Source organism: Lissotriton vulgaris, chromosome 2_1 (assembly GCF_964263255.1).
Source record: "Lissotriton vulgaris chromosome 2_1, aLisVul1.2, whole genome shotgun sequence".
NCBI lineage: Eukaryota > Metazoa > Chordata > Amphibia > Caudata > Salamandridae > Lissotriton > Lissotriton vulgaris.
In genome coordinates this window covers 387,583,250-387,610,598 of record NC_141687.1, presented here as the reverse complement: position 1 = coordinate 387,610,598, position 27,349 = coordinate 387,583,250, and the positions used below count along the sequence as shown (strand labels likewise).

At 43.6% G+C, this 27,349-nt stretch overlaps 1 protein-coding gene across 1 annotated transcript in view; it reads right to left on the bottom strand.

Moving 5' to 3' along the window:
- Positions 1–27,349, bottom strand: part of AOX1 (aldehyde oxidase 1) — a 504,603-nt gene that overhangs the window by 303,351 nt on the left and 173,903 nt on the right. Inside the window, exons 15-19 of the mRNA XM_086955224.1 lie at positions 17,557–17,719; positions 9,752–9,841; positions 9,488–9,657; positions 7,775–7,901; positions 2,169–2,291 (exon numbers count right to left, since the gene is read on the bottom strand). Of these exons, the coding sequence (XP_086811350.1) occupies positions 2,169–2,291; positions 7,775–7,901; positions 9,488–9,657; positions 9,752–9,841; positions 17,557–17,719 (673 nt within the window). The remainder of the gene's footprint in view (positions 1–2,168; positions 2,292–7,774; positions 7,902–9,487; positions 9,658–9,751; positions 9,842–17,556; positions 17,720–27,349) is intronic.

The window sequence follows — 27,349 nt, the reverse complement described above, 5'->3', positions numbered from 1 at the left end:
GTCGCTTCTTCTTGAGATCACTTGCGAACGACACAAAATAACACTAGTCTTCATCTTCTGTAGATGAGTCGTCTGAGCGTTGGGGGCAGCGACTGGGGCCTCTGAGCGAACTTTGCAACGCAGTTTCTTCCAGCGTCAGGTTTCTCACCGCTCCTGTCGGTGGTCTTCTTCCTGTAGTACTTCTCCCCAGCGAGCTCCCTCTGCATACACTTGCGAAATGATTAGGAATTCCACATTTTGAGCATGACTTCCCTCTGGCCGGGCAGCTTTCTAGGGGGTGTTCTTCTCGGCCACACCACCCACACGAAGTCCGTTGTGCGGTTCTCGTCGGCCATCTTCCTCTTCCTCCTCGCGTTGATGTCCGGAGAGCGTCGGCACGCTCTGTCTTGACGCTGGCTGCTTGATCATGGTGTGAGGTGAGCGCTGCCTCCATGGCCGTCGCCCTAGCATCTGAAAGTTCGTGTGACCGGGCGAGGATCAGTATTTCTTCTAATGTTATCCGGGGTTGGCGGAGTATCAACGTTTGCAGCGTCTTGTTGCAACACCTCTGTATGAGCTGCGCTGTCACTTCTTTAACTTGGTCGTCCTCGGTGCACGTGCTAGCTAGTTCCCTGAGGCATGATTGGTACGTGTCCATTGATTCCCTCTCGCGTTGTCTTGCTTGCATCAGCTAAAATCGTTCGTAATGATGATTGAGCTGGGGGTCAAAATGTGCATTGAGCGCGGTGATGGCGGCTTCGTAGTTATTGGCGGCACCAGTATTCGGGAGGTGTTCAAAAAGCTTATATATCTCGTCACCTGCAAAATGTAACAGTAATGATCTCTTAATTGCTCCGTCGGTTTCTCGCGTAGCTATGAAATAGTTATTCAGGTGGCCAACCCAGACTTTCCACCTCGTTGATGCTGTGGCCTGGTCGATGAGTTCGCTGAATGGTGGGAGTGCTGTAATCTGGGAATGCACCGGGTGTGTCACTGCTAGTGGGGCGGCTGGCTGCTGGGCTGCGCCTCCTGGGGCGGCTGGCTGCTGGGCTGCGCCTCCTGGGTTCGACATGGTTCTTCCTCACTGGATGACTCTGTGCTTCGTAGGACGTGCGCTTGGCTCTCCTTGCCCTCTCTTTTGGGTGTCTACTCCCGCTTCAGACTGTCCATGTGGTTTTGGGTTCGCCAGTGCTTGTTTGTTGTTCTTTTGGCTCCTTTGACACTTTTGCCCCTGAAACTCTTGCCCCTGACATTGGGACTGTTTTTTAAACCAGCGATGTTTCCCAGCCTTCTTTGTTCTGCCCTGTCGTGCACTTTCTGTGTAACTAGTAACCTTCACTGGCTATTTGCATTAGCCTTGGCTTGTTGTCAAAATCTTTGGGCTCCGTTCCTTCGTGATTCTGATGCTATGTTCCAGTCGCCTTTTGAGTGTTTGCAGGCTTCTCCGATCTGCACGTTTTTGGGCAGTTTGTGTGGCTTGTAGCGTTTCCTGTCTCTCTGCGCGCCTGGTCGCGTGCTTCAGGGCGTGGGTGCGGCCTCTCTGCTCTGGGTGCATGTGCGCGCTGGTAGATCTGCTGCGGAGCTCTTCTGCCGAGCCTGGGGCGTCGAGAGCAGATCGCGGGGGTGTCCCCTCAGGCTTACAGGCAGGACTCGCGCTGACGTTGTCCGATGGCCAGGCTTTCTTGCCGCTTTCACCAGGCTGCTTCAGACCAGCGTCGCCGCGCTGTCGGACGAAGTCAGGCCCCTTCTTCGATCGGCGCTGTGACTGCGGGTAGGTGGTTCCTATTCTTTCGATGGATCATCAACTTGATCCCACCCTCGTCGCCAGTGTCGCGGCTGGGGAAAAGCTGGAACGCCAGATACCAGCATAAGCTTGGGGCCAGGGGACCACATGCAGGAGCCTACAATATCGGCATTATACAAACACACAGCCACTCAGATTGCTGGTTGGGACCGGAAGCCACGAGCCTGGCCAGAGAGTGATACAGTGTTTGGTGGTGCTTCCGGTGATTCGCCCCTCAGGGCTAACCACTGGAACGCTACAGTGGCCACCCAAGGGAGCAGAAAACTATAAAAGTGACGGCAATGTGTCTATGCAGAATGGATGCACTTTCCAGTGTTTTCATTAAGCGCTCTTCATGCACACTATTTTTGCAGAAAAAAAATGCTTTTATTAGTTGCTGTCTGACCTGTATGGTAATGATTACTGGTTCCAGGTTTTCATAGACGATTTTCACTTTTGCCGCAGCTCGCTTGGCGAGCTCTGGTGTTTCCGCCACCACAGCGCAGATGATCTGCCCCACACACAGTACCTTGAACAAATGAAAATATACAAAGAATTAGATATGTAGGGCACTAAACAAGGTCTTGGATTCTTGAGTGATGAATATAGAAGCCAGAACTCTAACCGCCACATGCTCCTCCTTGTCCTCAGTAGGTGAAAATAATTCAGAGACCTGTGTGAATTATTGTTATGTGCTGCACAGCAGTCATGGGCCGTGGTGTACTGCACATATGTACAGGCGCTATGATGATTCTAAAATAAAGTAGCAGCCTACACTCACTTCTGATCGAGAGCCTGCACATTCACTTAGAGCCTGCTCTGGTCCTGGTTCTTGCTTTGAAAGTTGTTAATGCAAGTTACGGACTCGTCTTAAGCAGCTCTTTCTAGTGGGCTTCAGAAGGCTCCTTGTAAGCACAATACTGCATTGTCCTTAAAAATTTCCTCCGCCAAAGAGGTACTGTACTTCTGCACTAAAGAGACAAGGGATGCATAAAAAACAGAGACCTGACAGAATTTTTGATGTCATACTACGATAAGGTGCATCCACTCTACCCATGTTATGCAAGTTAGGAAGACCCCAGTTTAATGACATGTAGCAGGAAGTTAAAAAAAAAATTTGGAGTGCATTCTCTCATACCCATAACCCCTGCCAAAATGAATTCTGTATTCCTAAAATAGAAAGGTGTTAGCCTCTCATCTCATACACCAATCATGTAATAATCCTGTCAATTAATTTTAATTGACAATTAGGGTCTGAAGCATCACCTAACATACTGGTAGGTAAACCCCTAAAAAATATGAACACATGTTGTTGTGTGATGCCATAAATTGTTATTAATATAGAAAGAGGGCCACTTCCCCAACACTTCGTACACGTCGCTTTTTCAAACAAATAATGTCCACATTTCACAAAAGATTGGTAAATTTCGATAATAACCTCCAACAACATGAGTCTCTGAAATAATAACAAAACAATGTCTGTGACTATTGAGGCTGAATGTCTTTAGGCAGACAGTGTACAGGGACTCATGTTGATGGAGGTTGTTATCGAAATGTGGACATTATTTGCTTGAAAAAGAGTTAGGTGCGAAAGAGACATGTATGAAATGAATGAAAGCAATGGTAGAAAAATTGTATTAATGTAAGAAGTAGGCCAACTTCTTTATATTATTGTTATTTATTGTAATATGTTTTTTCATTTTTTTTTGTTTTGTGAAGGAATGTGGTGCATATATGAACTTGTATCAAGCATTTTCTGTTGTTAGATGATTAATTTCACATTGTTGCGTCATACATAGTGGTATTTTAAAACTTGTGTGTTTGTGTGTTTACCTACCGCAGCGCCGCCATCGCCCACGAGATGATTGGCCATGCCCCTCGCTACAAGCCACGCCCCTTGCACTATAAAGCGCCGCGCTGAACCACAAGCAGGCGTCTTTATTATTCCTCCTGAGGCGGAAGCCGGGAGCCACCTTGCTGCCATATTTTAAACCCATTGAGCACCACCTGTGATTTTAAAACTTGTGTGTTTGTGTGTTTACCTACCGCAGCGCCGCCATCGCCCACGAGACGATTGGCCACGCCCCTCGCTACACACCACACCCCTACCTCCTCTCTTCATAATAAAAATGCTCTCCACCCGGAAGCGCAGCGGACGAGCGCAGTTGGCGCGCTGTCAGCACGCCGAAGGCGTGCCTAAGGCAAGCCCGTCTGCGCCCGTCCGCGACCAGGACGCGACGAGTGCGGGCCACTCTGCTCAGTTTCCCACAAGGCCTTGTGTCCTCCCCCCGCTTTACACTCGTGAGACCTTGCTCAATCTGAGAGAGTATGCGCACGAAGGTCATCTCACTTTCACTGACACTGCCTTTCCACTGCATGACTTCGCTATTAGATGTCTGCTCCTGGGAGGACTTCTTAATGTCCGATCACTGCCAAAGCACGCCGACAAAATTCAATTACTAATTGACACCCATCACTTAGATGTTCTTTTTCTAACCGAGACGTGGGCCCACGCCGACTGTGAAATCGAACTAGACTGGGCTTGTCCACAGGATTTTAAAATCTTGCATCTCCCTAGACCCAAAGGCCGCCGTGGTGGAGTAGGTATTATCTATAGAGCCTCGTGGCTCATCACCACCTTAGACATGGATCCGGTCGTTGGGACCGAGCTCCTCGGCCTCACCATTAACAGTCACACTGGAGCTACTTTCACAGTAATTATCTGTTACCGACCTCCGGGGATATTCAACTCCCAACAACAACAATCGCTACTTACCTCCTTCACCAACATGGCGACCTCCCACAACAAACTAATCATCTTAGGTGATTTTAACCTTTGGCCGAATGGTATTTTAGACACTGGACTGCACAATCTACTGCTCTCTTGTGAAAGCGTGGGACTCCAACAACTGTTCAAGGAACCCACTCATAAAGCAGGGCATCGACTCGACCTTATCTTCTCTACCCCTCAGCTAGTACACCTGAATGATATCCTGCCTATGGGCTGGACTGATCATTCTCTTCTTAAATTCTATATTACTAGTAAGGGGGCTAGAATGCCGGCACACAGCACCTCCTCGGAATTCATGTACAGAGATTGGAAAGCTCTGGAAAGGCTGAGAACTACTGGTGCCGTGTTCCAAGTAGATGACAGCTTCTCCCCCTATAATCCAGTAGAGGACAACTACGAGGCTTTCTGCACTAGGATATCCTCAACTACTGACTCCCATGTTCCCTTAAAAAGATGCAAGCCTAAGGGCAGAGCATCAGCCCCCTGGTTCGATGATTCCCTGAAGGCCCTTAAATTAGCCTGCAAGCAGGCTGAGCGGAAATGGAGGCAAGGATACTCCAACACTAACAAGCTACTTTGGAAAAACAAACTCTTTGAATACAAATCTGCAATTATTAAATGTAAATCTACCTACTTCTGTTCCACCATAGTTACAGCCGCCAACAGCTCCAAAAGCATTTTCCAGATCCTTAACAGCCTCAACCACACTGACTATTGCCAAAAAAACAATCCCTCCCACACAAGCACTCTGCGACAATCTCGCACTGTTTTTCAAGGACAAAATTTACACTATTATCCATAACCTGAGCACCTCCCCCTCACTGGGCCGTTTCAACGGCCCCGGGGCTGACACTACTGACTATGATACGGTGAACCCAGGGTGCCAACCCATGGACTGTTTGCGGGAATTCCCCCCCATTTTGGAGGCGGACTTCGATAGCTTGGCTCGCGGGATTTCTTCGGGTTCCCCTCTCGACCCTTTGCCCCCTAAAATCTGGAAAGCTTTCGGAGTGGAACTCTTCTGCACTCTCTGCAGGATTGGCAATCAATCCCTGCGCTGCGGATTTGTTCCGGCTCCCTGGAAGCAGGCTCTCATTACTCCACTGCTGAAGAAACCCTCCTTGAACCCCGAGTGTTTACTGAACTATCGGCCTAACTCCCTGCTACCATTTCCGGCGAAAATTGCCGAGCGCTGGGTGAGCTCTTGTCTCTCTAAACATCTGGAGCAGAATCACATCCTGGACGAAATACAATTTGGTTTTCGTCCGGTCCATGGCACTGAAACAGCTGTTCTCACTGCCATGGAGGATCTCCGTATGCGTGCAGACAGGGGCCAGGCAGTAGCCCTGATCCTGCTGGACCTGTCTGCCGCATTCTATACGGTCAATCATGTGATTCTGCTGAAGAGACTTAGGGAGGCCGGGGTTGACGGCACCGCCCTGCTCTGGTTTCATTCCTTCCTGCGGGATAGGAAGCAGGCTGTTTCCCTTCCCCCGTTTCAATCCCCCTTCTCCCCAGTACCCAATGGGGTGCCTCAAGGCTTGTCCATCAGCCCTATTTTATTTAACGTCTACCTTAAACCTTTGATCACGTTAATAAAATCCCATAGGCTAAAAGCCATAAACTACGCTGATGACACTCAGCTCATCCTCTCTTGGGAGGGTGAAGAATCGATCCCTCTGGAATCGTTTCACGACTGTCTGAGAGACACAGCTGGTTGGCTGCACAAAAACTCCCTGCAATTTAACTCCTCCAAAACCGAGGTTCTGTTCTGTGCCGGAAGTCGGATTCCCCGCCTGTTCCCAGCCGAATTGTGGCCCCCGGAAGCCCCGGAAAAGCCACAGCCGGTCACCACTGTCCGCAACCTGGGTGTCATGATGGACAACAAACTTAGCATGGAAACTCAGGTTGCGAAAACAGTGTCCACTTGCTCGGCCTTATTGCGCTCTCTACGCAAGATGATGTCACTTCTCCCCTCACAGGCCCGGGCGTTAATAGTCAGGTGTACTATTCTTAGTCGCCTTGACTACTGCAATGCAATGCTGCTCGAGGCCCCAGCTGTACTGCTAGACCGACTCCAAAGAGTTCAAACGGCCGCTGCCAAACTGGCCCTTGGCTGGACTAGGAGATCTTCGGCCACAGCGGCTTTGGCTGAGCTGCACTGGCTCCCTACGAAACAGCGAGTGGCTTTTAAATCACTGTCTTGTTTTTAAAGCACTGCACGGAGTCGGGCCCAGCTCCCTGCAAGCCATGTTCACCTGGTACATCCCAACCAGAGCTCTCCGCTCCTCCACAGCCTGCCTTGTCACAGTACCAAGATTCAACAAGGTCAGGACCGGGGGAAGATCCTTTAGAGTTGCAGCCACAAAACTTTGGAACAGCCTGCCCCTTGACATTCGCCAAACAACGGAACTTCTTCCTTTCAGAAAGCGGATCAAAACCTGGCTTTTCCCCTAATTGTTAACTCTGGTTACCTATCTCTGTTGTTCCCTACTGCCTTCCACCTTAGGAGTTATTTCCAGCGCCAGGATACCTGCAAGGTGACAGCCGCGCTATACAAGTGTTTTAAATAAATAAATAAATATTTCACCCTTGTGGTGATACGCCTTTAATAGTGTTATTTTAAAGTTGTGTCATGTTGCACTGTTAAGGATCAAAAATATTTTCAGGCTGTGCTTGTGAACATGTTTTCTTTGTTGTTGTTTTGTGACAGCCCTGATGAAGTCCCTCTAGGACGAAACGCGTTGGCTGTAACACACTGATTGTTTTGGACTAGTAACACCTCGGAATAATGTTGCTGAATCTTATGATTGAATCTTATTAATTTTTTAGTGTACATGTGGTGTATCCTTTTCATAGTTTTTTAATTTGTTTCATTTGTGTTTGGTTTTTGGTATGGTTAACCCAGGAAAGTAGAGCACCGACTCTTTTAGTGTGCGACGACACACATCACACCGTCCAAAATCGCAGTTAAATGTTAGTTTTTTTTCTTCCATTGCCCATGGCTGCTTACAAGAACACTGACTCTAAGTAAGGCTGGCTCTTCAGATCACTGAAGACTGTTTTCAGGCTTGGCCAAAGTAAAAATGAGTATAACAAACTACTGGGGTGTATATGATGAAAGCCTGATCTCTAGATTCCCTTTGTTACTTCCCACAAATGTTATTTGTTTTTCTTCTGGTGCTGCATGAGCGTCTCTGCTCTATGTTACATTACCTTACCTCATCTCCAGCAAACAGCATCTCTTTCCCACTCTCAGAGTTGAATTCATGGATCCCAGGAACGTTCTGAGCTGTTATGATATCAACCACTCCGGGCAGTCTAAGAGCCTCCACTGTATCCATGGACCTTAGATTAAAATGAGAGGGTTCCATCAATGGGCTGTGGTAAAACCATCATATAGGAGACGCAGTGTGAGATGTCTTTATCAAATGGATCTGCGATGGATTTGCAAGAGATTTTGAGATGCTAGTAAACATTGCAGCTTAGAAGAATTTACTCATGTTGTAATAGCACTGCCATACTGATATATTCAATAGATTTGTATTTGTTTTTCTTTACTATGATACAGATAGAATTTTGACAGACCAAGAGTCTTTGAAGCTAAGGTATATCCAAAAGAAGAAGCGAAGTCACAAGTACCTGTTTCGAGTGATCGTGTAAAGTCAACTTGGGCGTAACTGGGATTTCGCACCTAAATTGTCAAGACAAGATGCACCAAAATGTCGCACTGACCTCACAGGTTTTAAGCACATACATTTAGCCAGGTAAAACCTCGTGAAATTTGTGCAGGGGGGTTGAAACAATTGATTTTGAGTTTCGTAGCTTAGAATGAGGGAAACATGTAATATTGCTGTGTTAGTCCCTATTCCCACATGCAGAACTGATAATGAGGAGAAAATACTGCAACAGGGGAAAACCACCACTGGGAGCATTGCTAGTATAGCATTACATGCTGGTACTAACCTGCACTGTGGAATGATTCTGTAAGTGGGACAGTTCCATCATATTGACAAAGATTAGTGACTTCAGTGGTTTTTTGAAAATCAAAATTGAGAAGCACTGGTCTACTGCCATAACCCTCTGCAAGCACCTCTTGTTTGAACTAGTCTTTGGCATATGTTTCTATAAATACCAAACCCCCCTCTCACTGCTGTAGGCCTGCCTTCTACCACCATGCTAAGAGGTCTCTAATTCTCAAGCAGTCAGTTTGGTTTCCCCTGCCTCCTGTACAACCACTACACTGGTTGCTAAGATCATCCAGAATATTGCCCATTGCACAAGCCACATTTCCGAGCTGATCTCTGCAGTGAGCTACACTGAACAGACAAGCAACCGCAGAACTTTCACACCACGCATGCACACTACATCTACACATGAACCACATATAGTGCACAAAAACCAACAACACAACATGCCACACACCACTCGCATACATCAGTCCCCTTTGTACACAGCTCTCAGATCAGTGCAAGAACACACATGCTAGACAGCCTAGAAATACGTCTCAACACATACTACAGACAGCTCTCTGTGATCAGAGGCTATGGCAGTGAGGGATGTGTGCCCTACACAAAATGGAAGCAGCCCAACATTTGTTATTGGAATCAACGCTGAACTCAATGGAACTGAGACCACAGTTTAAGACATTTGCTTTTTTAATTTTTTTTTAAACAAGGTAAATAAATAATGAGAGTGATTACTGCCAATATAAATTTTGCATATGAATATTCATGTATTATACATAAAAAGATGCAGAAAGCTACACACACGCAGGTGTAGGGTAATCAAAGGAAAAGGCTTATCAAAAACCGTACAAGGGAAGCAATATGCAGCATGCAGCCTTTAGCAGTCACTGCTTGAATGTGAATCATTTTGCAAAAGACTCTTCATGAATGGCCCTATCCCCCAATTCCTTCATAGGGTGCACTTACACAATCTTGGCATGAGCCCGTGAGCTGGTTACAAAAGCCAGGAAGAGCTCTCCATCCTCCATACGCATGTCATCAACATACACCGCCTCCCCGGTGGCCTGCTTGATGCCAGACTGGTGCACAATTGGACGCCCCACAGGATCCTGGGCAGGCTGATCAGGTGGCACGTCCTGCATGCATGGACAGTCAAGTGGAAGAAGAACGGATTGTCAAACAAAATCAGACGACCGATGGAAACAACAATGTGCATGTCTGTTCACTCACCTCGTAGACCTGCACGCTCTGTAGGGGCTCCCTCTGTAGATCTTCCAGGGCACTTATGAACTGCTTCGGTAGCTCATGGTAACTTGGCACCTATATGGAGGAAGCATCATGTTAGCCACAGCGAGAACAAAGACCACCGTTAGAATGCACAGCCATGGCCCGTGCAGGTAAGAGCGCTGGGGCCGTGTTGGGGGGGGATTTGACAGACGACCATGGGAAACCTCTGGTGGCTTGTGGATTCTCAGGAATGGAACTTCAAGGTATCACCCACCAAGTCTCAGTAGTTCTCATTTGGTTATTTTAGGTTGGCCAGTTCTACTGGGCTGTCAGCACAACTGTTAACCGATTAACCTTTAACTGGGGCTGCATGAAGTATTTTGTACACAGTGTCACACACATAGCTACTATAAGTATACATACCATTTGCAAACAGGAAAAGATTGCACAACAACTATCCAAATACAGACTGTCCCCAATCAGCATACCACAGGCATGGTGATGTCACAAATCAAAATACAAAAGAAACAATTGATGGACGGAATGCTGGACAATGCAAGCATTCACCCCCAGTCACAAGGACTTGGGTTTAATCCATCATTCTTTTGCTCACCACACCACCCCAGTCTGGATCCAGCCATATGCAAATCAGGCTTGACCCTGTTCCTTATGGGAACAGTCCAGCCCCAACTGCCAAGCCAGGTCAACATTCCATCCATCATTTGTTTGCTGTAACACTTTTCGCCCTAAATGGGATGGGTATGCCCAGACGTGGGTCCGTTGCTCATTGTGCCACTGGATTCAAGCTAGCCTGGCTGAAGAAGGGTGACATACCCGGAAACCGGTCGCAGGATGCTTGTTTCCGGTCCAGGGAGGACCTGGCCTGGCAGTTCAGTCTGGACTGTTCCCATGGGGCACAGGGTAAAGACTGATTTGCATATGGCTGGGTCCAAACTGGGGAGGCGTAGTGGGCAAAAGAACGATGGCTTTAACTCAGATCTTTTGACTCAGGGAGAATGTTTTCATTGTCAGCATTCTGTCCATCATTTGTTTGCTGTAACACTTTTCGCCCTAAGTGGGATGGGAATGCCGAGACGTGGGTCCCTTGCTCACTGTACCACTGGATTCAAGCTAGCCTGGCTGAAGAAGGGTGAGATGCCCTGAAATTGGTCCCAGGATGCTTGTTTTCGGTCCTGGGAAGACCTGGCTTGGCAGTTTAGTCTGGACTGTTCTCATGGAGCACAGGGTCAAGACTGATTTGCATATGGCTGGGTCCAAACTGGGGTGGCATAGTGGGCAAAAGAATGATGGATTTAACCCAGATCTTTTGACTGGGGGAGAATGTTTCATTGTCAGCATTCCGTCCATCATTTGTTTGCTGTAACTCAAATCAAAATACTGCAACTATGGAAATGCCACAAATCAGCATACTGCACAGCTGCATTTCGGCCCACTGACATATTGCATATCAGATTCTGCAAACATGGAAATGTCAAATATCAGCATTTTGCAGACATGAGAATGTTGCTCAACAGCATTTGTTAAACATAAGAACATCACACATCAGCATACTGCCAATATGGGAATGTTCCACACCAGCATTATGGGACATCCACACAGAGAAAAGTTTAAAATGTGAGAATGAAAATTCTTCATATAACATTTTATTACATTCCAACATACTATAAATATGCTAATGTTGTGCCAAATCTCAAATGTTGCAGATCAACATTCTGCAAACATGGGATAGCAACACACCAGAATATGGCAAATATTGGAAGATGACTTTGTGATCACTATAAACTTGTGCACAGACGAATTTGAAAGGAAAAACAAACAATTATTTTGTTGCTGTGACTTGTCTGTGTACCTTTTATTGAACCAAACCCATAAATTGACATGCCTCAGAAAACTGAGTAATTCAGGTATGTCTTTCAGAATTGTATTCATTATTTCCTTTCTGTTATATCTTCAATAATCTGTCCTTATTCAGTTTTCAATTCAATTTAATGATTCAAAAATAAATGTTCACTGTGGTGCAAGGTGTTTATGAAACACACTTCTACACACTTCAGGACACTGTCCCTTGATCACAAGAACCATGACATCACTAAAACAATGCATACTATCCAAAGAAACCCTAGAGGAGGTGTCTGCCTGCACTTGGGGTTGTTGTGCCTAGTCAGTCCTTTCTGTTGGTAAGTGCAACAATGATGACTACACAAAATTTTGATAGTTACTTGGAGTGCGTAACCCCAATTAGAAACATAATGTGTATGTTGTGTTATTGTATAATGGTATCTTCCAAAAGCAATAGAAAAAGCATGAACATTTTAACCATCCATTTAATCCTTTTGGTTGTAGCAACTGTAAAATGTGCATACACCAACATTCCCTGGAGAATAAAATGGTCTATTGATTCCCTCCTCTAAACGGTATCTGTATCTGTTCAACAACCTTAAATTGGCAGTTCAGCTATTTCGTGTCTTGGTTCGCAATAGTATTTTCATAAATAGTTTTTCTGTAAGAGGTACTCCACCAACACACTTTATGATCAAGTTACTAACCTTCAGTAACACTCTTTCTGGTGGGAACTCTATTTAACCATACATTTCTCAACTTTTGAAGCCTCCCAGGCACCAGAATAGGTCCAAAAAGCTTTCTAAAAGAGCTCCTGCATACGAGCTGATAACACCATTCGATTCTGTGGTGGCTCATTCCCATCTCAGGAACTAATGGCCCAAAGCTGCACATAAGCACCAACCCTCCTTTCTCACATCAGTTTCTGAATAGATTATTTCTACAACCCAGATGCAGGGCGACCAACAAATTGAGATGTTGGCAGGATGTAAAGTCTAACTTGAGACCTTATAATGTACAAGAAATCTATTCCACAGAACGTGGAGCTGGGAAAGCTACAAGGAGCATACAGTTAACAGTATCCACCGTAAACAGCGCAGCCAAAGATAAATAACTTGTTCTTCTAATGGACACTTTTAACAGTGGATTTCTCACTTTTGGCATCAATATCAAAGCAGTACCCCACCTTAGGTAAAGGATGGGAGGAGTGGACTCACACCAGGAAGTCTTACGGGACCAAGTATGTGAAATGATGCTCCATGTTGGACTTGAGAGTCAACAGGATAATACCTGGTGAGGGTGTGGACAGACACCCTTGTACCAGCTTTGCAGGAGAATACTTATAACCAGAGCCCTAGTCGCAGCCTTCACCATGGTGGAAGAAACTAAAGACTCTCAGCACGCACCTTCTTCGCCTGCATAGCACAGCTTAATGAAGAGGACAATGCACCCCAATGACTTCAGTTTGTGAACTATCTTTCTTTTTTTTACACCACAAATCCAACAAAGAGTTGATCTTCTACCTGTGCTCCTTAGTCCTATAAATGTATTAATTGTGAACCCATGTAGGATCCAACAAATGCAGCCTCCCCTCCTCTTTGAGGGATCTGGCAAAGAGAAAAATGCTTGCAGTGTGTTGACTGTCCCACATAAAAACTAAACACCACTTTTAGAAGAAAGTATCCTCACATCTGAAGCACCTACATGTAGGTTAAAACATTGTTATACAGCAAATGTACAGGTAAAGCCTACAGTTCACTTACTTACCATGCAGAAGTGACAGAACATGAGAAAAAAATGTCTTGAGGGTCAAAACTGTCAGGGTGCAACTGTCCATAGGCTTAAATGGTGCACACCTCACAAAGGTAAAGACCAAATTAAGGTCCAACTGCGGCAAAATAAAAGGAGCAAGAAGGAACATATATGAAAACCCATTAACAAAATTAATCACAATGGCTGTCTTGAATAAAAAGGGCTGATTGGGCAAATGAAGAAAGACTGAAAGTTCTGATAGGTAGCATTTTGCAGTGCCAACAGCAAAGCCTTGCTGGTCCAGAGAAAAAACAAACAAGAAGAACATCAGCTAGCTTGTCTTGAAGATGATCGCCATGTCTGTCTTCACCTTAGGTAACAAAATGTAAATCAGCAAATAAAATAGAGGTATACTTTGGTTGGGCAGTGAGCAGTCAAAACCACAACCACTTCCTCCAGCGGCTCTACTGATTCCACTCATACTCTGTGTATGGTAGTGTATATTGTGGTGAATTGGGTGCACAATCCTGTCCTCATGCTGGGACAGCAGGTGTTCTCACAGAGGCAGCCAAAGTAGAATACAGATGGCTCCGAACCAGCAGGTCAGTATACCAGACCCTCCATGCCCAATACGTGGCTATCAAGATGAGTTGAGACTGATCCCTCTTGATCTTCAGGACCTGCGGGATCAGTGGCATAGGTGGGAATGCACAAAGGAGAGATGAGTCCCATAGAAAACAGTCTGCCTCTTCTAGAGAGCCTCAAGGAGAAAACTTCAGCGTGCAAAATCTAGACATTGAGTTTTTTTGGTGGTAGTGAAAAGATCTGAAAAGGGCATGCAACATTGAGTGAAGGAGCCTGGAGCCAGCTCTGGAAGCACACCCCACTTGTGATTGACTAGATGACCCCTACTGAGTTTGTCCGCCTTGACATTCGAGGAACCTGCCAATTGACTGAGAATTAGGGAGATCCTATGAGGATCAAGTCACTGTCACAGAGCCTCCAGACATAGGCACAAGACTCTACATTACCGTGCTGGCTGCAGTACCAAATGACAGGCCTGTTTTCTGTTAGACCCTAGACTGACCTGCTCCTGGTGGAAGGAAGGAAGGCCTTGAGGGCCGGGTGGATGGTGCATATTTCCAGAAAGTTGATATTCTGATACTGCCTGTTTGAAGACCAGGGGCCTTTGATGAGCCCTTCTCTAGGTGTCCTTGTCCTCAGGTCATCGTGCCAGCTCCCCTTGCGTCAGTTCTCCTGTCCAGCTTGCTGGCAGTCCACTGTCTTCTGCTCCCTATCTACCTGCTGCCCTTTGTTTTGCCCTTTGTTTTGCACTTTCTGCTCGATTTTCTGCCCTCCATTTTGCTTTGACTGCTCGTTTTTCTGCCCTCTGTGTTGCCCTCTTCTGCTCGGTTTTGCCTCCTCTGCTCTTTTTTCTGTCCTCTGTTTTGCATTTTCTGCTTGTTTTTCCACTCTGTTTTTTTTTTTGCTAGTTTCTCTGCTCTCCATTTTGCCTTTTCTGTTTGTTTTTCTTCCCTCTTCCTGCCGTTTCCCCTTCTCCCGCAGTTTTTCTCCTCCCGCCTCCCAGTGCCCCAACATTTCCCAGGACCTACTTAATGGATGCCCTCTGTTTTGCCTTTTCTGCTCGTTTTATTTCTCTACCCTCTGTTTTGCCTTTTCTGCAAATGTTTCTGCCCTCTGTTTGGCCCTCTCCTGTTCTGCTTTGCCTTTTCTGCTCATTTTTCTGTCCTCTGTTTTGCTTTTCTTGCTTGTTTTCTGCCCTCTGTTTTAGCACCTTCGTTTGCTCATTTTTCTACCCTTTGCTTTGCCTTCTCTGCTTGTTTCTTCCCTCTTCCCACCATCTCAAGATCTGTCACAGGGGAGCAGGCACGACGGAGACCTCGAAACCACAGCGCCCAGATACCCCTAGAGGTGACAGTGCAGCACTCCACAAATGTTGATTGATTAACCTTCTTAGTTTAGCGATGAAGCATCTGTCACTGTCATGACCTTTGGGTGGTGTAGGCAGAGCGGTCTGCTGCACAACAGATTGTCATCCATCATCCACAGCGAAGACCCCAAACTGGGTCTTCTGATTTACAGATGTTCTCTCAGAGGCATTGCCAGAGTTGGGCCTATTGAAAGTGAAGATTCCACTGCAGAGCCGGCATGTGTCAATGGGCATGAGGCATCAGAAATATGCAAGAGGCCAGGAGCCCAGGAAGCTTCAGAACCATCCAAGCCACAACCAAGCATGAATCCAAAACACCATAATCATAGCCTTAATGCCTCCAACTCGTTTCAGAGGGGGTATGGCCTTCAAAATAACTATGTCTAGGTTGGCAACTATAAAGTGTACCCTCTGCTCAGCCTGAGGATGAGATTTCAACTTGTTGATGGAGACCACAAGTTGGACAGTAATGAATCAGTTGTATTCAAGTGGCCCTATGGGGACTGGGGGGATTCCGCCTTCTGTAGATAGTCGTTGAGGTATGGGAATACATGAATTATCGACAGTCAAAGATGACTACGACCACCAACATTACCTTTGTAACACTCCTGGGGGCTGAGGTAAGGCCGAAGGGTATTACAGTGAACTGGAAGTGCTCCAACCACATAAAAAACTGAAAGAAACTATGGGACTGCGAGATCAGTGCATGAAAGTAAACATCCTGAAAGTTTAAAGACACATTATAGTGTCTGTGATACAATGCTGTTAAGACCTGAATCAACGTTAGCATCTTTCTCCCAATGTTTGTCTGAAAAAGGCTTTCCACAATCCATTCCCCTTCTTTTACTTCTAATTCTGTATGGGCAACACTAATGTCTAATAGTCAATTCCTTATTTGCAGTTTGAAACAATTTGAGTTTGGTTTCCTTAGGAAACCAGTTCCGGTTCTTCAGAATTTTCCAAAAACCTAGTGTGAGTGAAATTAACAACAAACAATGTAAGCTTTGCATGGGGTAGTACAGTGCCAAGGGCTTAGTGTAGGGCAATGGCCATTTAAGGCATTGGTTTCTTTAGCCTATTCTACAAAATAATATACTATTGTAACAAGGCTCTTTGAAAGGAAACTAAGATTTCATTTTACATTTGTAATATATAAGTATTTTACAGTGTAAATGGTTGCTTTTTAATTCGACACTAATCTTTTATTTACAAGTAGAAGTATTACAGCTCCAGGACTAGCATTGTGTGGAAGTACTTTATTATTGAAGTGGCTATGGAGAGACAAATGTATTTCGAGATTCATGTAGTAGAGAAGTTTCTGAGTCTAATCTGTATTTATCCTCCGTGATGAGGCTTAGAGGATCTGGGAACAGCATTCCGAAATGGCCAAGATAATCCAGATAAAACTTCAGAAAGGATGGATACCACCAATCGTACAAAACATTTGTCCTGCTCCTCACCACAACCTTGTCACATTGTTTAGCCACTATGATTTTGTTCAGTCTGATGACCACAAGATTTTTCATCACTTTGATGTTTTTGGTGCCTCATCTGATATACAAGTCAGTGCTTTATTTGTGACAGAATAAGTACCAGGGCTCTCGTCAGGAGGCCACTGCAGCTTGCAAAACGCATTGCCCCTGCCATGCTGCAATGATAGTAACAACACAATTACTAACCATCACACTCCTACAAGTTTAACAATTCAGACTATTTCAGGCCCCCAAAGCTATAAGAATGGCCTGGGCGGCTGGTAACAGTAATTTTTAAAGCATACTGCATTATTAATTAGATGTTGTTGTGGTAGTCTTTAAATTAGCCAGACAGCACCACCTTCTGGCAGGCTGTCACAAGCGCCAGTGCTGGCAATTAAGTGTGGGTGCCGGTCACCAGAAAACACCAGCTCAAATTAATGCACTGATCCAAGTACAGCTCCACATGATGCTTGTGCCTTTCTGGTTGGTAGCAGTGGGTCAAAGCTGGCCAATCATAGATCAACTTGTCCTCTGATTTTAAATTATTTGTCCTTAATCTACATGAAAACTATGACACCAGGTCCACCCACCAACCCAAATACAGATTTTCAGAACTGCAAAAAAGGATGCATTACCTGAACGTTCCTCTCCCTTATTATAAGAATACACTTAAAAGCACTGTTACAGGGACTGATCCATGGGGACTCCTACGCCTCACATCCATTTCAATGAATGAAATAAGCAAGGAAACCTAAAGAACACTTGTTTACCTTCTGCTTTATATCATGTGCTACTTGCAAGAAGAATCGAAAGAGGAAGCTGACAGTGAGGGTCCTCTTGTACTCCACCATTCCTCCAGGTGCAGAGCCGGGCAGGGAGACCTCCTCCAATATGCTCCTGCAAGCTTCATTCAGCATATCCTCATTCCAGTGTCTAGAAAAAATATTTAATGATATGTCAGCATTGGTTTATTCCTTGCTGACTCTGAAGAAAGCATTCAGCTGTGGTCAAAGGTGTCAGATACATAGAGCTCAAGAGGAAAATCCAGTGGCTCTGTTCATTTGTCTTGTAGTGGATCCTATGTACAAAAAATAAAGGTGAGCATGTATGTGCCGCAAACATTCCCTGCGATAAAAGTGACTTTTTGATATTTTTTTTTAATAAATACATTTAATACTCTAAATCCACTTACCATATTTTAGTTTGGATAAGAGAAAAAAAGGCTCTTGCATCAAAGATTAGTAGGAGCCAGTGGTGGCTAGCAATATTTGAAAGTAGTGAGGCAAATCATCAACAGGTCTCGAGTCGAGGCTCACAACTAATGCACACCCGATTCAGTCGGGATACCATCGATTTTTCAAAAAACAGCAGCATTATTTTACTAACAGGCACAGTATCACAGCTGATGGGGTTACAGTTTGCCGGGCTGATTTACCCTGTCACCCTCTTTTTTGCCTCATGAGAACCCCACAAAAGTCGAAAGCAATGAACATTTCACTTCCCAAATGTTTCACCGCCATCTAAACTACACCCTCATCAGAAAAAAATAGTCGGCAAACACCCAGGCCAGTCTCTGCCACCGCTGACACCCTCCATTAGAACAACATCTCAGGCGACACTCTGGGTCCCTAACCCCTCCGAAAGTTGTTCTTCTTTTTTTCAAACGCAGTGATTAAAAAAACAAAAAAGTTCCTTCCTGGTAGCCTTTAACATCTTCAACACGATTAATTTATCGTTCCTGCAGCTCCAGTCATGCGTGCTGTTAGAGAGCTTCTACTTCACCCCTGAAACCTGCCTCTTTAACGAAATCCCACCCTCACTCCGAAGCCGGCAGACAGGCAACATTTACTTAAGTATTTTGCGATAATAATACATAATAAAATATTACATAAAACTTACCTTGGCTTCCCGCGCTGACTCCCGAGACTGCAGACTCCCGCCGTCCTGGATGTTTGAATTCGCCTGGGTCTGGTCTCTCGTCAACAGGAAGGCTGCAGGCAGCCTCCCTCCCCTCCATCACAGCCAGCGCTGTGATTGGCTCGGCCGGCTGCCCCAACCACGTCATTTCTCTCAGTCTGTATGCTGCAGAACGGAGAGTGGGAGGTGGCAGGGGGGAGCGGCTTGCCCACTGTTGCTAATACTGTCTGTTTGGACAGCCTCTCAGACTGCCCAAACAGTCAGTACTAACAACAGTGGGCAAGCCACTCCACCAAGCCACTCCCCCCTGCCCTGAGGCTCAAGTAACTAACCAGGAGGTTTTGCTGCTTTTTCGCCGTGCGAGAAGGCAGAAACAAATGGTAGTTATAAATAATAACTACCATTTGTTTCTGCCTTCTCGCATGGCGAGAAAGCAGGGGGGGGGTGGCGCCCAAACGCCCCCATGGAGGAACCACCACTACTAGGAGCGATCACAAGCACCTTTGAGTGCTCATAAACAAAAACAACCAAACGTACAGCACTAAAACGTCCCAAAATGCTCAATACAGCAGTCCTTTAAAGAATATGTTTCTAGAGTCATAGTGTGTCCATGCAACACTTTGAATGGGGAAGGATTCTGCAAGTCTAGTAATGTACTAGACTTGCAGAATCCTTCCCCAGTCTTTTTTACTTTCAATTCTCAAAATAGGCTGTTTTTAATACCTTTCTCATTATTCAGAGGTTTTTGTGATGTTTTCTCATTTGCCGCTTACTGGGTGTAAGGCAGCACTGTGCAGCATTGAGAATTCTGAAATCTGGCACTATAGATGTCTTTGTCCTTGGCTTGACTGAATTCTTATATTCTGCTTGGAGTTTGGGGTGTACTATATTTAATAACAATAAAAAATTGCCATTTACGAACTATAATATATGACATTATAGCGTAACTTTAGACGATAGCCATCGCAAGTTTATTTATCACCACAAATTTGAACTATACATGTTTTACCCTAATGATGCATTTTAAGATGTATTTGATAGTTAATATATAATATTACACAAATTGTATTTTGCGTGTCCATATTTCTGTACGCTGAGTTAATGATGATCTTGTTTTAAATCAGGAGTTTACCAGCGAAATAAACTTGCAGTATTGCAGTTATGCTTTCCCTATTTTTCTTCTGTGAATGATAGAGGTTTGGCTTTCTCTTGGAAAATTACACAAGGTTTCAGGAGTTCTGTTCTACTTTGGATGAAAGGCAAAGTCTGGCATCCCATGACTTTGCTGTTGTAAACAAAGGGAAGTAAGCCCTGCCTGCATGCACGCAAAGTTATAAACCACTACTTATTAAGTGCTGATATTGCCAAAGCTCTGTCAGAGTTCGTAGACTTTATTGTGCATGTGAGAAAGCAGAACTTCTAAAACATTATGGAGGTTGAGACATGACAAAACCAGTTCAAGCACACCTGTGACTGCCCACTTCCATAGGGTGAATTTTAGACCTTGCAGTCACAGGTTTTACGTTTTGGTGTATACAACACAGTAATATTATTTTCTTTTTAACTGAGTTCAATTTTTTGACTGTACTAGGATGTTTGGTGGAATATCAGACATTACAACGCAGATCTTTACCGAGAATGCATTTACCAATCAGGCTTCACAACGCATGCAGGGCTTTACAACACATGCCGTTACCCTGTATTGGGTGTTGTAAAGTCTTTAGATTTGGAATGGACAAATCAGTGATGTCATTTGAGATGTCATCAGTGATGTCATCAGTGATGTCACTGATCATGTCATGAATGATGTAATGTGTGACATCATCAGTAGTGGATTGCGGGCGCGTGAGTTGTAGTTAGTACAACTAACTATAACGGGGGAATTTCAATGGTTTTGTACGAGTGAAATGTCCAACTAACTATAACACCCCTGAAACCTGTGTTTTTTTCAGTGAATTTCTGACGTTTTTTAAATGCTAATTCCTAACTATAACATGTCTAAAACCTATAGTTTTTTCAGTGAATATCAGAGGTTTTTTAAATGATAATTCCTAACTATAACATGTCTGAAACCTATGGTTTTTTCAGTGAATTTCAAAGGTTTTGTAAATGAACATTTTTAAATATATTTATTCTTACATTTATTTATTTTTATACTGATTTACTATTTTTTTAAAACTATTTATTTGTAGATATTTTATTTTTAAAATGTCATTACATTGTGTGCCCCCCCTTCCTTTGACTTTTTTTGGGCCTTGGACACCATGCCCTAGAGCCTGATTCCCAAATCTAACTTTATTCATTTTTTTTATTAGGAAGGGGATTCCTATGGAAGAAAATCCAAGTTACTCGTAAGTATACTTAGAACAACTTTTCAGGGTCAGTGCTGGGCTAAAAGATGCAGCACTGATTTCTCTCCTTGTGAGTAAATGGGAATTCGTTGTTCAGATGATTTTAGGTGAATATTTTAAAGTTTCAAAACTCCACACTTAAAAAATTTGCAAGTGAAACCAGTCAATGTTAGCCTATGAAAGGAAATTCACTTAGCAGGTAAATAGTGTTATCATTACCTTTTCTTACTCAATGGTGCATCCTGCATCTAGCACTGCTGCATCTCCTCTAAACAGTTGAAAGAATATAAATTACCAAAGACACGCGGAAGCTCACGTTTTTTTTTAATATCGCTAGAATGCGTGGATCATATGCGCACCACGCGATTTTAACAACAAAAAAAGAATTTAGGGGCACTGGAGGTCCTTGTAGGACCCCCTGAGCAGACCTAGAGGATCAGGGTGTGTTTACCCTCCCCTTTTTCACGTTTGAAACACACATTTCACACGCTTCTTCAGCCTTCCTTGTACCGAGGCATAAAATGGCTGCCAACAGTTCTAGTTTCGAATGTTGACAACCACTTGACAGCCAATTAGCCTTCAGTGCGTGATCGGAAGGGTGAGCAGCCTTGGGACAATTTGACGGTATCTGCATTACTCGGGTGCTGCCAGCGGCCCAGTGGGTGCCTGTGTGGCCTTTCTGGAGGCAGATCAGCCTAAATTACTTCTCTTTTATCAATGAGCAGAGGTGTCATTCCCTTTCTCTTGCTGGGGCCGGCCCATTAACATATGCTTATTGAGCGGGGGCAGGGAGCATGACCAATTGCGGCCTCACTTGTATAGAGGTGTGTTTCACCAGTGCAAGCTAATCCGTGCATTTTTCTTAAACCTCCTTTTTTTTAAAAATAAAACTTCGCCGAAGCAGTGTTTTGCAAAGACAATATGCAAATGTGGGCCACTTTTTTTTATCGTGCCCAGGCCGATTTTTAATCCCAATCCAACCCTGTCCGAACTCATTTCATTTCATTTCAAAATCTTTTTTCGGTTTTCAGACAGAAAAAACCCCATAAAAGCTCATTATCCAATAAATATTGCATAATAAAAACATGATATACAAACATAAAATACCCAAACAGTACAATATATATCAATAACACCAATCACAGACAAACAGGTATGAAGGTAAAATAGCAGCAGTCAATATACAGTTAAATTTCCCTACTGTCCCTAATTCTTAATGCAGATTTTAAAAAAACAGTCAGAAATAAAGTACTTTCAGGGTTTAACAATTGCAGATAATAAAGAGCTAGTCTGACCTGGGGAAAATTCAATTTTTTTCGCAGGGGCTTTAAATAAAACCTCCGTGGTAAATCATAAAAAGGACAAATAAATAAAAAGTGCTCCAAATCCTGCGGAGACTCATTGTGGCAGCCGCAGGATGGTAGCCCTTGGCCTCGATGAGAACCCCTAGGAATAGTTAACAGAAGGTGATAATAATTCAAACGAAACCTAATTAGCAGGTGCCGCTCGAAACTCGACATGGGCCAGGATAGATAAGGCTCCATTGAGGGTGTAGTTTTCAGCATAGCATGGTTTCGGACACTGGGTTTAGTTAATTCCACCTCTTCCCGATTCATTTGTAATAACAGAGAGAAAGTTTTCCTCACAGACTCTACGTCAGCGAGTCTAATTGAATCAGGATTTGAGAAGAGTTCTGGGCGCCCTATGGAAAATAAACAGGCTTTTAAATATTTTAGCCACAGGATTTTGAGCATGTTATCTAATGATAGTGCTTCCCTGAGGAGTAGATGGTTTAAGACCAAATCTATGTTTAGCCAACATTTTAACCAAAAGATTAGTGGCCGTAGTACTAAGGTATCACTAATGAAAGGTGTGCCGGTTTCATCATGCACTATTACGTTGGAAGTCCCCTCTGGTACCCCCAACAGTTGCTTCAAAAAGATGTTCTCTGCCACCATAATATCATTAGCTGCCACATACCCCAGAGTTCACTACCGTAACTCCCTATAGCCACGCTCTTTGCTTGATAAATCTTTAAAAGTGCGGCAATAGGTCGTTTGCCCATTTTCCTTGCAAAATTAAATATAGCGGCATTTGCCCAGGTTATCTCGCCGGTATACAACCTTTACAACGCAACTTTTACAACGACCTACCATTACAACGCAACTTTTACCACGCAAACTATTACAACGCATTGCGCTGGGGGGCGCTCTAGGATAGGGAATAGGTTAGTTTACTATCCAATAACCTGCCCTACTATCCACGGGGACTGGAGTTGGAATAGTAAATTAAACTATTCACTATCCAGCGCCTAAAAGCATTATGCGTTGTAATGGTATGCGTGGTAAAAACCGCATTGTAAAGGTAGGCGTTGTAAAAGTATGCGTTGTAACGCCATACATCCTATCTCGCCCCTTTTCCTTTGAATTAATGATCCCCATTTTAACTGATCATAGAACAGGACTCCCAGATAAGAGAACGTTCTGGTTATGGTACCCGCTCCGTATTAACCCTGAAAGGGTATGGCTTGTTTTTACACTGCCCCACCTGCATTATAAAAGATTTAGTGTTATTAATAGATAAGTCGAACTCCATCTGTGTATGTACCCCCTAGGAGTTGCCTTCACTTTGCGCATTCATGTTTGTGGTAGCGCATGCGTGTTAATGTTACGCATGCAAGCACAATACGTCCCAGCGTCTGTCTATGTACCAGTAACGTATTTCATTTTATTTGTGCATGCTCAATTACAACATGCCTAATCACAGCTCTTACACCCAGTGACATCATGCTCAACTAATCATCCTTCTGCAAAGCATTTATAACCTGCCAACCTTCTTGAACTTTTCTTATTCCGCAGTCACAGCCATTGATAGTGTTCGTATCCACGTCTTCGAAGGTGAGCATTTCTTTTTAAGACTAATTAAATTAATTAATCTGAACGATCTTTAAATACCACGTAAATGCACATTTTTGTTCGATTTGACAATGTTGTTTTTAAGCACGCTTTCCTGCTTTTTTATATTGTTAAAGTTGACTTCGTAACTTTTGTTTCTGGGCAAATCACTTAATCCTGCCGCGTTTCTTTAATTTGGCAAGCGCCACGTGGCCGTTCCCGCACCAGTGTGCTACGTGCTGTTCAAGTGAATGCAATGTAGTTTTTCTCGTGTAAGTAGTGCGTCACGTGCCCCATGCATTGCAAAAGTAATATTTTCGTCAATAGTGTATTTTAGCACGATTTCCATTTCTTATACCTCCAATATCTTGCCTAGGCGATGTTTCTAGGCAAATCACTTAATCCTGCCGCCTTTCATTTTTTTAAGTAGTGCGCCACGTGCTGCTACCTCCCCATGCACTGCACATGTAATGGATTGGTCAATGTTGTATTTTAGCACGCCCTCCATGTTTTTTAATAACGTTAAATTTGATTTGCTATCCTTTGTTCTGTGCAAATCTCTTAAACCTCCCACGTTTCTTTAATTTGCCAAGCGCCACAAAGCCGTTCCCGCAGTGTGCTACATGCTGTTCAATTTAATGCGATGTAGTTTTTCTCGTGAAAGTAGTGCGTCACGTGCCCCATGCATTGCAAAAGCAATGTTTTCGGCAATGCTGTATTTTAGCACGGTTTCCAGCTCTTATACCTCTAATATCTTGCCTTGCTAGGCGATGTTTCTGGACAAATCACTTAATCCTGCCGCCTTTAATTTTTGAAAGTAGTGCGCCACGTGCTACTTCCTCCCCATGCACTGCGCATGTAATCGATTGGCCAATGTTGTATTTTAGCACGCTCTCCAAGTTTTTTAATAATCTTAAACTTCATTTGTCCCCTGTTCCATCTCATTATACAGATAACTCAACCATGGGACGTACTGGTCGCCACAAGCTGTTTGTTACTGCCCATGCACTATACCAGATAGTGGTCAACCTCTCGACATACCAGATCCACTGACTGCTCTCCATTTGCTATCAGCCGAAAATTGCAATGGACCTAATGGAGTTATCAGGTTTGACTTTAACATTTCATGATTGAAAAGCATTCTGAGATAAGCATTTGTGTATTTCATGTGTTTGCAGACAGATAACTGTGCTGTTCTCATGTTTTGGTAGAATTGGTGGGCATTCTAGTATCAAGAAAACAAATAAAAACATGTCCTCTCAATTTTATTGGCCAACTAGGTCATTTGAAATTTAACAATGTGTGTTATAATTTTTCTTGCTTCTATAAATATTTTTTATAAAATGTAAATCTCCATTGTAATAGTCTTATAGACGTTTGTTTCTGAAACCCATATGTTTCTCATTTAAATGCTCGTTACACGTTTTCAGCCTGCACTTGAGATACATAGTGAAAATGTTGTTTTGAATTTTTTAATTTGAATACGTGTCTTTCAATTTTTCTTGATGTTTATTTCTCAATTTCTAGATCATGGAAGACCAAAAAGGGTTCTATCAGATCAAGGCCAGGAGTTTGTAAATGAAATGTGTGACCAATGTCAGCCTAACATTTGTATAATGCAATGCTATTTCCTATTTTGCTTGCCAAATATAACCTCTGCTGATTGCTTTTCAACCCCAATCCTATTGAGAACAAATGTTTTATGTACATTTAAATTAATCTTGGACATATGTACAACATATACATTTTTAACTCTTTTTTCAGCTTGCAGAATGTTACATAAATCAGCAGCAAATTGCAGAGGTTGAAGAAAAGTATATCCTCCTGTTCCAGCTTATTACACCGATGTCTCAAATATGGCATGAACTAGTTGTCTGAAGCCATACAGATGCACACATTTTTAACGGATAACGTTAAGGTAAATACTCTCAATATGAGTAGTCGACGAAGTTAAAAAGTAACAGATATAAGTACTTGAGGGGTTTTTGGTGTCAGGTAATGTCCAATTCACACTTGTACGGATGAGTCTGATACAGGGTGGATCTCTGTATAACTAACGGATGATTAGGTATTAGGATGGCATACAAAGCTCCCAACCTTCCTACTTTTTCTCTTAAAGCGTTCCAAATTGGGGACGAATATTAGGCTGTGCAGTAGAGGTTGACGGTGTTGCTGCACTGGTACTTGGGCCTTCTCATGAAACAGAAGGAGCCTCTCTCAATATCCTTAACTCTTCCCTTCCAAGGTTGACCGGATTCCTAGTCTGCAAGTCCTTCTGCATACTTGCAGTTCCACACCAGTACTCGGGGTCTCCTCTTGAAAGCATTCTTGCATATCCGGCAAGTAACCAACCAAAGCGGAGTTCAAGTTGTGAACTCTGTTGGCCACAGTGTTTAGGCAAGGTAAGCAGAGCAGCCTATATATACAATACCTCCAATTAAATGCATTAGAAATAAAAGAGCTTATTTACAAACCCCTTGCACCACTTTTGCGTCACTTTCAACATGAGAAAAGTAACACAAAAGTGGCCCAAGAGTTTTGTAAATAAGCCCTAAAGAATATTGTCCTGCATAATGACTTCATCTCTCACCTAATTCTATCTCATCTGTGAATCATTTTAAAGACCTGTTCATCTGTAAAACAAATATGACGCAGTAAGCACTTCTATGCAGACACCGTTTGAATGCAAGCCTATAAGATAAGTGAAATGTATCAGGTACACTGCACACATTAAAAAAATAGAAAATATTGTTGTGTTACTTTGACTTGTAATGTGTGACCTCATTTAGCCAAATCGATCTAATTTTAAACACTAATTTTCTTTTTTGTTTTGCAGATTAATTACAGTGCTTCTATTGGACTCCATATTATATGTTGTTTGTTATATTGTTTTGTTAACCTCATAGATGCTATTAAACATTCCTCCCCAGTGCTACGCTGTCCATTGGAACTAGTGCTGAATGGACGTCCAATGGTCGTGCGCAGCACTGGGGAGGTAGTGCTGCCGTCGGCCAATGCACCGAGGCAGCACTTAAGGGGTTAAAGTTATGGTTCTAGTTATTTATTGTAATGTTATCATTTAGTTATTTTTCCAGTTATTTATTGTTTTATTAAAAGTTAATTAAAAAATACATACGTCTTTTTTTGTGGGGGTAGCAGTCCACAATAGAAATGATATTTATAATTTGAAGTATAATTCTGAGGCTAGCTCTTCACCAGATCTTTACCAGAGTGTATAGCTACAATGTACAGTTCCAATTCAAAAGAATAAAAGTACGCCTTTAGCAACATAGTGTGGTAAACTTCTAACCTCTGTGCTCACGTAAGTGTTCCATGAACTGTTACTATAATAACGGGCAGAAAACCGTTTGGAGGTAGGGTTAAAAGTTAATGGCTGTACA